Source organism: Anabrus simplex, chromosome 2, assembly GCF_040414725.1.
Source record: "Anabrus simplex isolate iqAnaSimp1 chromosome 2, ASM4041472v1, whole genome shotgun sequence".
NCBI classification, from domain to species: domain Eukaryota; kingdom Metazoa; phylum Arthropoda; class Insecta; order Orthoptera; family Tettigoniidae; genus Anabrus; species Anabrus simplex.
In genome coordinates this window covers 16,335,902-16,349,304 of record NC_090266.1, presented here as the reverse complement: position 1 = coordinate 16,349,304, position 13,403 = coordinate 16,335,902, and the positions used below count along the sequence as shown (strand labels likewise).

The following is a 13,403-nucleotide window of genomic DNA, read 5'->3' as shown; positions in this document are numbered from 1 at the left end:
AGTTATGATGCACATTGCCTTGTGTACGATCACTAGCTTGACATCAAGTTATGAAGTACGTTATTTTGTGTATGGCCAGGAACTTGACATCATGATATGAAGTACATTATCTTGTGTATGGTAACAATCTTGACATCAAGTAATGATGTGCATGATCTTGTGTGAGGTCACAAGATTGACTTCAAATTATAATGTACATTACGTTGTGTATGGTCACAAGGTTGACATCAATTTATGGTGAATATTACCTTGTGTACGATCACTAGCTTGAGATGAAGTTATAATGTACATTACCTTGTGTATGGCCACTAGCTTGACATCAAGTAATGATGTACATTACCTTGTGTATACCTACAAACTTAACATCAATTTATGACGTACATTACCTTGTGTATGGTCACAAGATTGACATTAAGTTATGATGTATATTATCTTGTGTACGGCCACAAATATAACGTCAATTTGTGATGTACATTAAGTGGTGGACGATCACTAGAATGACATTAAGTTATGATGTACATTATCTTGTGAATGGCCACAATCATGCCATCAAGTAATGGTGAACAATACCTTGTGTGTGACCACAAGCTCGACATCACGTTAAGACGTACATTACCTTGCTTACAATCATAAGTTTTACATCAAGTCATGATGTTTTATTACCTTGTGTATTGTCACTAATTTGACATGAACTAATGATACATTACCTAGTGTATGGTCACTAGTTTAACATCATGTCATGATGTACATTACCTAGAGTATGGTCACTTGTTTGTCATCAAGTTATGATGTGCATTTCCTTGTTACGATCACTAGCGCCATATCAAGTAATGATGTACCGTACCTTGTGCATGGTCACAAGTTTAACAACAAGTTATGATGTACATAACCTTGTGTATGGCCACATTTTGACATCAAGTTATGATGTACATAATCTTGTGTACGATCACTAGCTTAACATCAAGTTATGATGAACGTTACTTTGGGTATGGCCAATACTAGAATCAAGCTATGATGTACAAAACCTTGTGTACGATCTCTACCTTAATATCAAGTTATGATGTACATTACTTTGTGTATGTTCACTAGATTGACAGCAGTTATGATGTACATTACCTTGTGTATGGTCACTAGCTTGACATTAGTTATGATGTACATTACATTGTGTATGGTCACTAGCTTGACATTAGTTATGATTTTCATTAGCTTGTGTATGGTCACCAGCATGACACCAAGAAATGATGTACATTACCCTGTGTAAGATCACTAGCTCGGCATCAAGTTATGATGTATATTACCTTGTGTATGGTCACAAGCTTGACATCAAGTTATGATGTACCTTACCTTGTGTATGGTCACCAGCATGACACCAAGAAATGATGTACATTACCTTGTGTATGGTCACTAGCTCGGCATCAAGTTATGATGTACATTATCTTGTGTAAGGTCACAAGATTGACTTCAAATTATGATGTACAATACCTCGTGTACGATCACTTGTTCGACATCAAGTTACGATGTACATTATATTTTGTATGGCCATAATCTTTACATAAGTTTATGATGCACAATACATTGTGTACGATCAGTAGCTTGACATCAAGTTATGACGTACATTACCTTGTGTATTGTCACTAGATTGACATCAAGTTATGATGTACATTACCTTGTGTATAGTCACTAGATTGACATCAAGTTATGATGTACATTACCTGGTGTATTGTCACTAGATTGACATCAAGTTATGATGTACATTACCTTGTGTATGGTCACTAGATTGACATCAACATATGATGTACCTTACCTAGTGTATTGTCACTAGATTGACATCAACATATGATGTACATTACCTTGTGTATTGTCACTAGATTGACATCAAGTTATGATATACATGACCTTGTGTATTGTCACTAGATTGACATCAACATATGATGTACATTACCTTGTGTATTGTCACTAGATTGACATCAAGTTATGATGTACATTACCTCGTGTATTGTCACTAGATTGACATCAACATATGATGTACATTACCTAGTGTATTGTCACTGGATTGACATCAACATATGATGTACATTACCTTGTGTATTGTCACTAGATTGACATCAAGTTATGATGTACATTACCATGTGTATTGTCACTAGATTGACATCAACATATGATGTACATTACCTTGTGTATTGTCACTAGATTGACATCAAGTTATGATGTACATTACCTTGTGTATATCATAAGTTCAAATAAAGTTATGATGCACAATGCCATGTGTATGGCCACGAGCTTGACATCAAGTTATGGTGTACAATACTTTGTATACGACCACTAGATTGGCATCAACTTATGATGGACATTACCTTGTGTATGATCTTAAGCTTCATATAAAGTTATGATGTACAATGCCATGTGTATGGCCACGAGCCTGACATCAGTTATGATGAGCATTACCTTGTGTATGGTCACTACCTCGACATCAAGTTGTGATGTACATTACCTAATGAATGGTCAGTAGTTTTACAACAAGTTTTGATGTACATTAACTCGTGTATGGCCATAATTTTGACATCAATTTATGATGGACATTACCTAGTGTATGGTCATGTTATCAAGTTATTAATTTGACATCACGTTATGATGAACATTAACTTGTGTACGATCACAGGCTTGACATCAAGGTATGATGTGAATTACCTTGTGTACGGCCACTAGCTGCTCATCAAGTAATGATGTGCATTACCGTGTGTATGGCAAATAGCTTGACATCATGTTGTGATGTGCATTACGTTGTGTATGCTCACGAGATTGTTATCAATTAATGATGTACAATACCTTGTGTACAATCACAAGATTGACATATAGTTATTTGAACATTAGATTATTTATGCTCAAAATTTGACAATAAGGTTATCATGCACATGACTTTGTGCATGGTCACTATATGGACATCAAGTTATGATGTACAATAAATTGTGTACCAGCACTAGCTTGACATCAAATTAAGATGTCCATTACCTTGTGTACAATCACAAGATTGACATATAGTTATTTTGAACATTAGATTGTTTATGCTCAAAATTTGACAATAAGGTTATCATGCACATGACTTTGTGCATGGTCACTATATGGACTCAAGTTATGATGTACAATAAATTGTGTACCAGCACTAGCTTGACATCAATTTAAGATGTACATTACCTTGTGTGGGGTCAGAACTTGTTATCAAGTTATGATGTAAAAATATGTTCTGTATGATCACTAGACTGACATCAAGTTATGACGTACATTACTTTGTGAATTGGTACAAGCTTGACATCAAGTTATGACGTACATTACCTTGTGTATGGTCACTAGATTCACATCAAGTTATGATGTACATTACCTTGTGTATGGTCACTAGATTGACATCACGTTATGACGTACATTACCTTGTGTATGGTCACTAGATTCACATCAAGTTATGATGTACATTATCTAGTGCATGATCACTAGGTTGACGTCAAGGTATGGTGTACGTTACCTTGTGTATGGTCACTAGCTTGACTTCAAGTTGGATGTATATTCCCTTGTGTATGGTCACTAGCTGGAGATCAAGGTATGATATGCATTACCTTGCGTATGTTCACAATCTTGACATCACATCATGATGTGCATAACCTTGTGTATGGTCACAAGATTGACAAGTAATTATGAACGTTTCCTTGTGTATGCCAACAACCTTGACATTAAGTTATGATATACATTAACTTGTGTACGAACGTACCTTGACATCAGGTTATGATAGACATTACCTTGTGTATGATCACTAGCTGCTCATCAAGAAATGATGTGCATTACCTTGTGTATTGTAACAAGTTTGACATCAAGCTGTGATGTGAATTGCGTTGTGTATGGTCACAAAATTGACATCAAGTTTTCATGTACATTACCTTGTGTACGATCACTAGATTTATATCACGTTATGATGTACATTACGTCGTGTATGGCCACAAGATTGACATCAAGTAATGATGTGCATTACCTTGTGTATGGTCACAAGCTTGACATCAAATTATGATGTACATTACCTTGTGGATGGTCACAAGCTTGACATCAAGTTACGATGTACATAATCTTGTGTATGGTCACAAGCTTGACATCAAATTATGATGTACATTACCTTGTGTATGGTCACAAGCTTGACATCAAGTTATGATGTACATTACCTTGTGTATGGTCACAAGTTTGTCATCAAGTTATGATGTACATTACCTTGTGTATGGTCACAAGCTTGACATCAAGTTATGATGTACATGACCTTGTGTATGGTCACAAGCTTGACATCAAGTTATGATGTACATTACCTTGTGTATGGTCACAAGTTTGTCATCAAGTTATGATGTACATTACCTTGTGTATGGTCACAAGTTTGTCATCAAGTTATGATGTGCATAACCTTGTGTACGATAACTAGCTTGACATCAAGTTATGATATACATTACCTTGTGTATGGTCACAAGCTTCACATCAGTTATGATGTACAGTACCTTGTGTATGGTCACAAGTTTGTCATCAAGTTATGATGTACATTACCTTGTGTATGGTCACAAGCTTGACATCAAGTTATGATGTACATTACCTTGTGTATGGTCACAAGCTTCACATCAGTTATGATGTACAGTACCTTGTGTATGGTCACAAGTTTGTCATCAAGTTATGATGTACATTACCTTGTGTATGGTCACAAGCTTGACATCAAGTTATGATGTACATTACCTTGTGTATGGTCACAAGTTTGACATCAAGTTATGATGTACATTACCTTGTGTATGGTCACCAGTTTGTCATCAAGTTATGATGTACATTACCTTGTGTATGGTCACAAGCTTGACATAAGTTATGATGTACATTACCTTGTGTATGGTCACAAGTTTGTCATCAAGTTATGATGTACATTACCTTGTGTATGGTCACAAGTTTGTTATCAAGTTATGATGTACATAACCATGTGTGTCGTCACAGGCTTACATCAAGTTATGGTGTACATTACCTTGTGTTATATCACTGGCCTTACATCAAATTGCGTTGTGTATGGTCACAAAATTGACATCAAGTTTTCATGTACATTACCTTGTGTACGATCACTAGATTTACATCAAGTTATGATGTACATTACGTCGTGTATGGCCACAAGATTGACATCAAGTAATGATGTGCATTACCTTGTGTATGGTCACAAGCTTGACATCAAGTTATGATGTACATTACCTTCTGTATGGTCACAAGCTTGACATCAAGTTATGATGTACATTACCTTGTTTATGGTCACAAGTTTGTCATCAAGTTATGATGTACATTACCTTGTGTATGGTCACGAGTTTGTCATCAAGTTATGATGTACATTACCTTGTGTATGGTCAAAAGCTTGACATCAAGTTATGATGTACATTACCTTGTGTATGGTCACAAGTTTGTCATCCAGTTATGATGTACATTACCTTGTGTATGGTCACAAGCTTGACATCAAGTTATGATGTACATTACCTTGTGTATGGTCACAAGTTTGTCATCAAGTTATGATGTACATTACCTTGTGTATGGTCACAAGCTTGACATCAAGTTATGATGTACATTACCTTGTGTATGGTCACAAGCTTGACATCAAGTTATGATGTACATAACCTTGTGTATGGTCACAAGCTTGACATCAAGTTGTGATGTACATTACCTTGTGTATGGTCACAAGCTTGACATCAAGTTATGATGTACATTACCTTGTGTATGGTCACAAGTTTGTCATCAAGTTATGATGTACATTACCTTGTGTATGGTCACAAGCTTGACATCAAGTTATGATGTAAATTACCTTGTGTATGGTCACGAGTTTGTCATCAAGTTATGATGTACATTACCTTGTGTATGGTCAAAAGCTTGACATCAAGTTATGATGTACATTACCTTGTGTATGGTCACAAGTTTGTCATCCAGTTATGATGTACATTACCTTGTGTATGGTCACAAGTTTGTCATCAAGTTATGATGTACATTACCTTGTGTATGGTCACAAGCTTGACATCAAGTTATGATGTACATTACCTTGTGTATGGTCACAAGTTTGTCATCAAGTTATGATGTACATAACCTTGTGTATGGTCACAAGCTTGACATCAAGTTATGATGTACATTACCTTGTGTATGGTCACAAGCTTGACATCAAGTTATGATGTACATTACCTTGTGTATGGTCACAAGTTTGTCATCAAGTTATGATGTACATAACCATGTGTGTCGTCACAGGCTTACATCAAGTTATGGTGTACATTACCTTGTGTTATATCACTGGCCTTACATCAAATTATAACGTACATTACCTTGTGGACTATCACAAGCGATATCTCAAATTGTCTGATGTTCTTTTAACCCTACCAGGTGGCAAAGAAACAGATCTCTGTCTATGGCTATGTTTTAGTCAATGTTATAAAGTGGACACCAATTGTCTCAGAAAAAATCCTTTGCATGCCGGAGGAGTGCCAGATATCCTACTTTTGCCGGATTCCTACCCGCGATCTTGGGATCCGAGTTCAACACGCCGTTTTGAAATACAGGAGCTGCGAGCTGTTCAACTTCAGGTTCCCAATGGCACTTACAGAGTTGTGCTCTCAATAAGACTTAGCATTCAAACAAGGAATCAACACTGTTTCTACATATTAATTAAGCGTGCATTTATCCCCTTCTTAAGGTTTTCTTCGATGTGGTACATTGTTTGGACCAACATCACAGATAATTCATAAATAGTACTGATGTGTTGTTTGAATGTTAACATTTATTTAAGATTAAGTTAAATAAGACTTTTTTACTGTGACAATGCCAATCTTCTCTTGATGTGTGTATTTGACCGTCTGTTTGTAATTACTTCCATGTTACTCTATCAGTGGGAGTTTTGTAGAACGTGCGATTTTGGTTGAACACCGAAATACTGGGAGTGCTATGTTTTATCTTTATGTCCGCAGATAGTCATAGAAGGCATCAGAGGTCGTAGTTACGCCAGTGATATCGCAATAGACGACGTGAAGCTCTCCAGTGGAGATGACTGCGAGATCATCACCGTACCTCCAACAGAATTCTTCATTCAAACAAGTAAGTGAGCTCAAGTCATTATTGTCATCGAATGAGGATATCTATTTGCGTATACATATAAGAACGTGAAGGTCTTCTGAGGTGACTGACTCAGAACTCGAAATCAAAATTGTTAACTGCTGAATGTTTGAAGAGCTATTATTGTTTCCAAATGGGAAGCAGTACGAGGTGTCACTTGCTCCCTCGCGTCCATCTGTACCTCTTACTTTATAGAAACTGCTTGTCTATATCCCTGACGCTACAATATTCACCACTTTTGAATATTGCACTGTCCTTGTCGTTTGTGATTTGATGAATAATATTTTACACGACTAAGATCAAGTACCCTTAGTTGGCTCCTCCAACATATCTGCGTGGAGTATAGTCTATGATCCCAGGCTTGAGGCGAGCGTGGCTCATCTGCTGTATACATTTTACTAGCAACCAAGACTTTCTTCAGTGTAAAAAATAGTTTGCAATAACGTTATGCGTAATCAGGGTTGTGATGATTTCTGGGATCATCGTTCTCAAAACAAACGAAGTCATACGGAGTGGGACGTCTGAATGGACCGTGGTTTTTAAATATTAATTAGGCGTGCAATTTTCACCTTATCTTAAGATTTCTTCGGTGCGGGACATTCTTTTGATCAACATCACAGATAATTCATAAATAGTACTGACGAGCTCTTTGAATGTTAATATTTATTTAATATTAGTTAATTGTAATATATTAATAACAGGACTATGTTGCTGTCGTTGACATCTTCCGCCATACGGGGTCAGCCTCGTCTCTACGAAAGGGGACAACAGGGTGCATAATTAAGCACTACAAAGTGCGCAGGATACGTTTTGGTGCGCCGTGTCCATCATGAAATATAGACCCAGTATTTCGTCGAGGACAATGTACAGAAAGAAAAGAAGACAGTGGAGCAGGTAGACTAGTGACCTCATCAATACCCCATCGAGAGAGATTTGCTCCGTTCTTGTCGCGCCAGAATCTTATCCACACCTCCCCCACCAACGATAATGGATGTAGGAGGATAGAACTCGAACCCCAACCGCGGAGTCTTTACTTAACCCTTCAGTAAACGTACTCCTTCATGCTCCCGGGATTTTACGCCCGCAGTTTTCAAGATAGAAGACCGATCTACAAATATTCCCGAATTACGGGAGAAGGTAACGTAATTTTTGTATGCATGCAGCAAACTCTGTTCAACAACACGTTCAATAAACTTCAGCAATATTACGAAATAAATGACGCGTGATGGTACACATACGGTACCAGTATTACAGTGCCACTTGTTTTGGTTCTAAATAACGAGAGTAGCTCTACGTTTTAATGTTTGCAGGTCAAGCAGATGGGGATATATGCGACGCAACTTTATGGGCAGTGACAGGAGGTGATTGACAGATATTTTAGAGCGTGTCACAGCATAATAGCTCATATAAAGTGCATCACCGACCAAGAACATACACTCAAGTGCTTCACTGAATAAGAGCTCACAACCAAGTACCTCACTGATCATGAGCTCACACTCAAGTGCCTCACTGAAGAAGAGCACCCTGCCAAGTGCCCCACTGTAAAAGAGCTCACTCTCCGGTGCCTCAGTGAACAAGACCTCACTATCAAGTGCTTCACTGAACAAGAGCTCACTGCCGAGTGCGTCACCGACCAAGAACATACTCTCAAGTGCCTCAATGACCACGAAATTATTCTTCAGTGCCCCGCTGACCAACAGTTCAATCTCAAGTGCCTCACTGAACGAGAGCTCACTGCCAAGTGCGTCACCGACAAATAGTATACCTTTCAGGGACTCAAAGACCAACAGCTAACACTCAAGTGCCTCACTGACCAACAGCTCACTGACAACAGCTCACTCTCAAGTACCTCAGAGACCAACAGCGCACTCTCAAGAAACCCACTGACCAACAGGTCACTCTCAAGTGTATCACACACTAACAGTTCACTCTCATGTGCTCCTCTGACTTACAGTTCATTCTCATGTGTCTATGTGCCTCACAGATCAACAGCTCACTCTTTAGTACCTCACAGACCAACAGATCAATCTCAAGTCGCTCACAGACCAACAGCTCAATCTAAAGTTCCTCACATTCCAACAGCTAACACTCAATTGCCGCACACACCCGGAGCTCACTCTCAAGTGCCCCAATAACCAAGAGATCGCCGACTAACAGCTCCCTCATGTGCCTCACTTACCAAACGCTCACTCTAAAGGGCCTCGAAGAACAAGAGCTCACTGACCAACAGCTCACACTCAAGTGCCTCACTGAACAACAGCTCACTGTCAACTGCTCCACTGACCAACATCTCACTCTTAAGTGCCTCACTGTATAAGTGATCACTGTCAAGTGCCTCACTGAACAAGAACTCACTCTCAAGTGCCCCACTGACCAACAGCTCACTCTCAAGTGCCCCACTGACAAGCAGTTCACTCTCAAGTGCCTCACAGACCAACAGCTCACTCTCAAGTACCCCACTGACCAACAGCTCACTCTCAAGTGCCTCACGTATGAACAGCTCACTCTCAAGTTCCCCACTGGCCAGCATCTCACTCTCATGCGACTCATTGAACAGGAACTCATTGTCAAGTTCCTCACTGAACAAGACCTCATTCTCAAGTGACTCACAGACCAACAGCTCACTCCCAAGTGCCCCTCTGGCCAATAGCTTACTGCCAATTACCTCACAAAACAACAGCGCACTCTCCAGAACCCCACTGACCAACAGGTCACTCTCTAGTGTATCACACACTAACAGCTCACTCCCAAGTGCCCCACTGACTCTCATGTGCCTATGTGCCTCACAGATCAACAGCTCACTCCTTAGTGCCTCACAGACCAACATATCACTCTCAAGTGCCCCACTGACCAAGAGCTCACTCTCAAGTCCCTTACAGACCAACAGCCCACTCACAATTGCATTTCTGACCAAGAGCTCACTCTCAAGTGCCTCACTGAACAAGAGCTCACTAGCAATTGCCTCTCTGACCAGGAGCTAACTCTCAAGTGCTTCGCTGAACAAAAGCTCACTAGAAATTGCCTCTCTGACTAAGAGCTCACTCTCAAGTACTTCACTGACGAACAGCTCACTCTCCAATGCTTCACACACTGAGAGCTCCCTCTCAAGTGCCTCACTGAACAAGATCTCACTAGACATTTCCTCTTTGACCACGAGCTCACTCTCAAGTGCCTCACACAACAAGATCTCACTAGCAATTGCATCTCTGATAAAGAGCTCACTGTCAAGTGCCTCACTGAACAAGAGCTAACTAGCAATTGCATCTCTGACCAAGAGCTCACTCTCAAGTACTTCACTGAACAACAGCTCACTGGCAATTGCATCTCTGTCCAAGAGCTCACTCTCAAGTGCCTCACTGACAAGAGCTCACTAGCAATTGCCTCTCTGACTAAGAGTTCACTCTCAAGTACTTCACTGAACAACAGCTCACTGGCAATTGCATCTCTGTCCAAGAGCTCACTCTCAAGTGCCTCACTGACAAGAGCTCACTAGCAATTCCCTTTCTGGCCAAGAGGTCACTTTCCAGTGCCTCACTAAGAGCTCACTCTCAACAGCCTCACTGAACAACAGCTCACTGGCAATTGCATCTCTGACCAACAGCTCACTCTCAAGTGCCTCACTGAACAAGAGCTCACTCTCAAGTGCCTCACTGAACAAGAGCTCACTCTCAAGTGCCCCACTGACCAAGAGCTCACTCTCAAGTGCCCCACTGACCAAGAGCTCACTCTCAAGTGCCCCACTGAACAAGAGCTCACTGGCAATTGCCTCACTGACCAAGAGCTCACTCTCAAGTGCCTCACTGACAAAGAGCTCACTCTCAAGTGCCCCACTGACCAAGAGCTCACTCTCAAGTGCCTCACTGACCAAGAGCTCACTCTCGAGTGCCCCACTGACCAAGAGCTCACTCTCAAGTGCCTCACTGACCAAGAGCTCACTCTCGAGTGCCTCACTGACCAAGAGCTCACTCTCGAGTGCCCCACTGACCAAGAGCTCACTCTCAAGTGCCTCACTGACCAAGAGCTCACTCTCGAGTGCCTCACTGACCAAGAGCTCACTCTCGAGTGCCCCACTGACCAAGAGCTCACTCTCAAGTGCCCCACTGAACAAGAGCTCACTCTCGAGTGCCTCACTGACCAAGAGCTCACTCTCAAGTGCCCCACTGAACAAGAGCTCACTCTCAAGTGCCCCACTGACCAAGAGCTCACTCTCAAGTGCCTCACTGACCAAGAGCTCACTCTCGAGTGCCCCACTGACCAAGAGCTCACTCTCAAGTGCCTCACTGACAAAGAGCTCACTCTCAAGTGCCTCACTGACCAAGAGCTCACTCTCAAGTGCCCCACTGACCAAGAGCTCACTCTCAAGTGCCCCACTGACCAAGAGCTCACTCTCAAGTGCCCCACTGACCAAGAGCTCACTCTCGAGTGCCCCACTGACCAAGAGCTCACTCTCCAGTGCCTCACTGACAAAGAGCTCACTCTCAAGTGCCTCACTGACCAAGAGCTCACTCTCAAGTGCCCCACTGACCAAGAGCTCACTCTCAAGTGCCCCACTGACCAAGAGCTCACTCTCAAGTGCCCCACTGACCAAGAGCTCACTCTCAAGTGCCCCACTGACCAAGAGCTCACTCTCAAGTGCCTCACTGACCAAGAGCTCACTCTCGAGTGCCCCACTGACCAAGAGCTCACTCTCAAGTGCCTCACTGACCAAGAGCTCACTCTCAAGTGCCTCACTGACCAAGAGCTCACTCTCAAGTGCCCCACTGAACAAGAGCTCACTGGCAATTGCCTCACTGACCAAGAGCTCACTCTCAAGTGCCTCACTGACCAAGAGCTCACTCTCGAGTGCCCCACTGACCAAGAGCTCACTCTCAAGTGCCTCACTGACCAAGAGCTCACTCCCAAGTGCCCCACTGACCAAGAGCTCACTCTCAAGTACTTCACTGAACAAGAGCTCACTCTCAAGTGCCTCACTGACCAAGAGCTCACTCTCAAGTGCCCCACTGACCAGGAGCTCACTCTCAAGTGCCTCACTGAACAAGAGCTCACTCTCGAGTGCCCCACTGACCAAGAGCTCACTCTCAAGTACTTCACTGAACAAGAGCTCACTGGCAATTGCGTCTCTGACCAAGAGCTCACTCTCAAGTGCCTCACTGACCAAGAGCTCACTCTCAAGTGCCCCACTGACCAAGAGCTCACTCTCAAGTGCCTCACTGACCAAGAGCTCACTCTCGAGTGCCCCACTGACCAAGAGCTCACTCTCAAGTGCCTCACTGACCAAGAGCTCACTCTCGAGTGCCCCACTGACCAAGAGTTCACTCTCAAGTACTTCACTGAACAAGAGCTCACTGGCAATTGCGTCTCTGACCAAGAGCTCACTCTCAAGTGCCTCACTGACAAGTGCTCACTAGCAATTGCCTCACTGACTGAGAGCTCACTCTCAAGTGCCTCACTGACAAGTGCTCACTAGCAATTGCCTCTCTGACTAAGAGTTCACTCTCAGGTGCCTCACTGACAAAGAACTCACTCTCTAGTGCCTCATTGACTAAGATCTCACTCTCCAGTCTCTCACTGAATATGACCTCACTAGCAATTCCCTCTCTGGCCGAGAACTCACACTCACGTGCCTCACTGACCACGAGCTCATCACTCTCGCAAAATATTCCTCTATCTTTTCTTTGCTGCACTCTATTCTTATTTTACTTTTTGGGAGTAACTAAATCCCATCTATTTCCGCAATTATTTGATCTAATTGTGCCGGGAGATATTTAGAGATTGTTAACTTCCGAGCGATTCACGAGATCATAAATTTAGTTTCAACTTGTGATAACCCTATTTCATTTTTCTCGGCTCATAATGGACGAAGTTTCACGCTTACCTTACCGACTACCATGACGGGTTATTTATTATCTTATCCTGGCTTTGTCTTGTATCACGTCTGTGTTTCCAAATTGTAGGAACTAGAATACCACAACACTTATCATTTATTTTATATTTTACAGGCGAAGGCTACTATCTATTATTGTCTACTTCCGAAAAAAACAATCTCCAAAGAAGTCATAACATTTCGTCACCAATCCTTCTCCCATCAGCGAAGTGTATGTCAAGGAATACATTACTCATGTGGTCCCTGTAACAACATTTTTTTAAAATTTTTTTTTGTTAGGGGCTTTACGTCGCACCAACACAGATAGGTCTTATGGCGACGATTAACAACATTCTGTTAGTAACTATATGACAGTGGGTAATAATGTTGCTTGTAACAATAATTTAAATAC

At 41.5% G+C, this 13,403-nt stretch overlaps 1 protein-coding gene across 3 annotated transcripts in view; it reads left to right on the top strand.

Moving 5' to 3' along the window:
• The window catches only part of LOC136864954 (neuropilin-1a), a 458,189-nt gene that overhangs the window by 271,202 nt on the left and 173,584 nt on the right, over positions 1 to 13,403 (top strand). For all 3 annotated transcript variants that reach the window (XM_067142360.2, XM_067142361.2, XM_067142359.2), the window contains one exon: positions 6,984 to 7,110. In XM_067142360.2, coding sequence (XP_066998461.2) covers positions 6,984 to 7,110 — 127 coding nt within the window. The remainder of the gene's footprint in view (positions 1 to 6,983; positions 7,111 to 13,403) is intronic.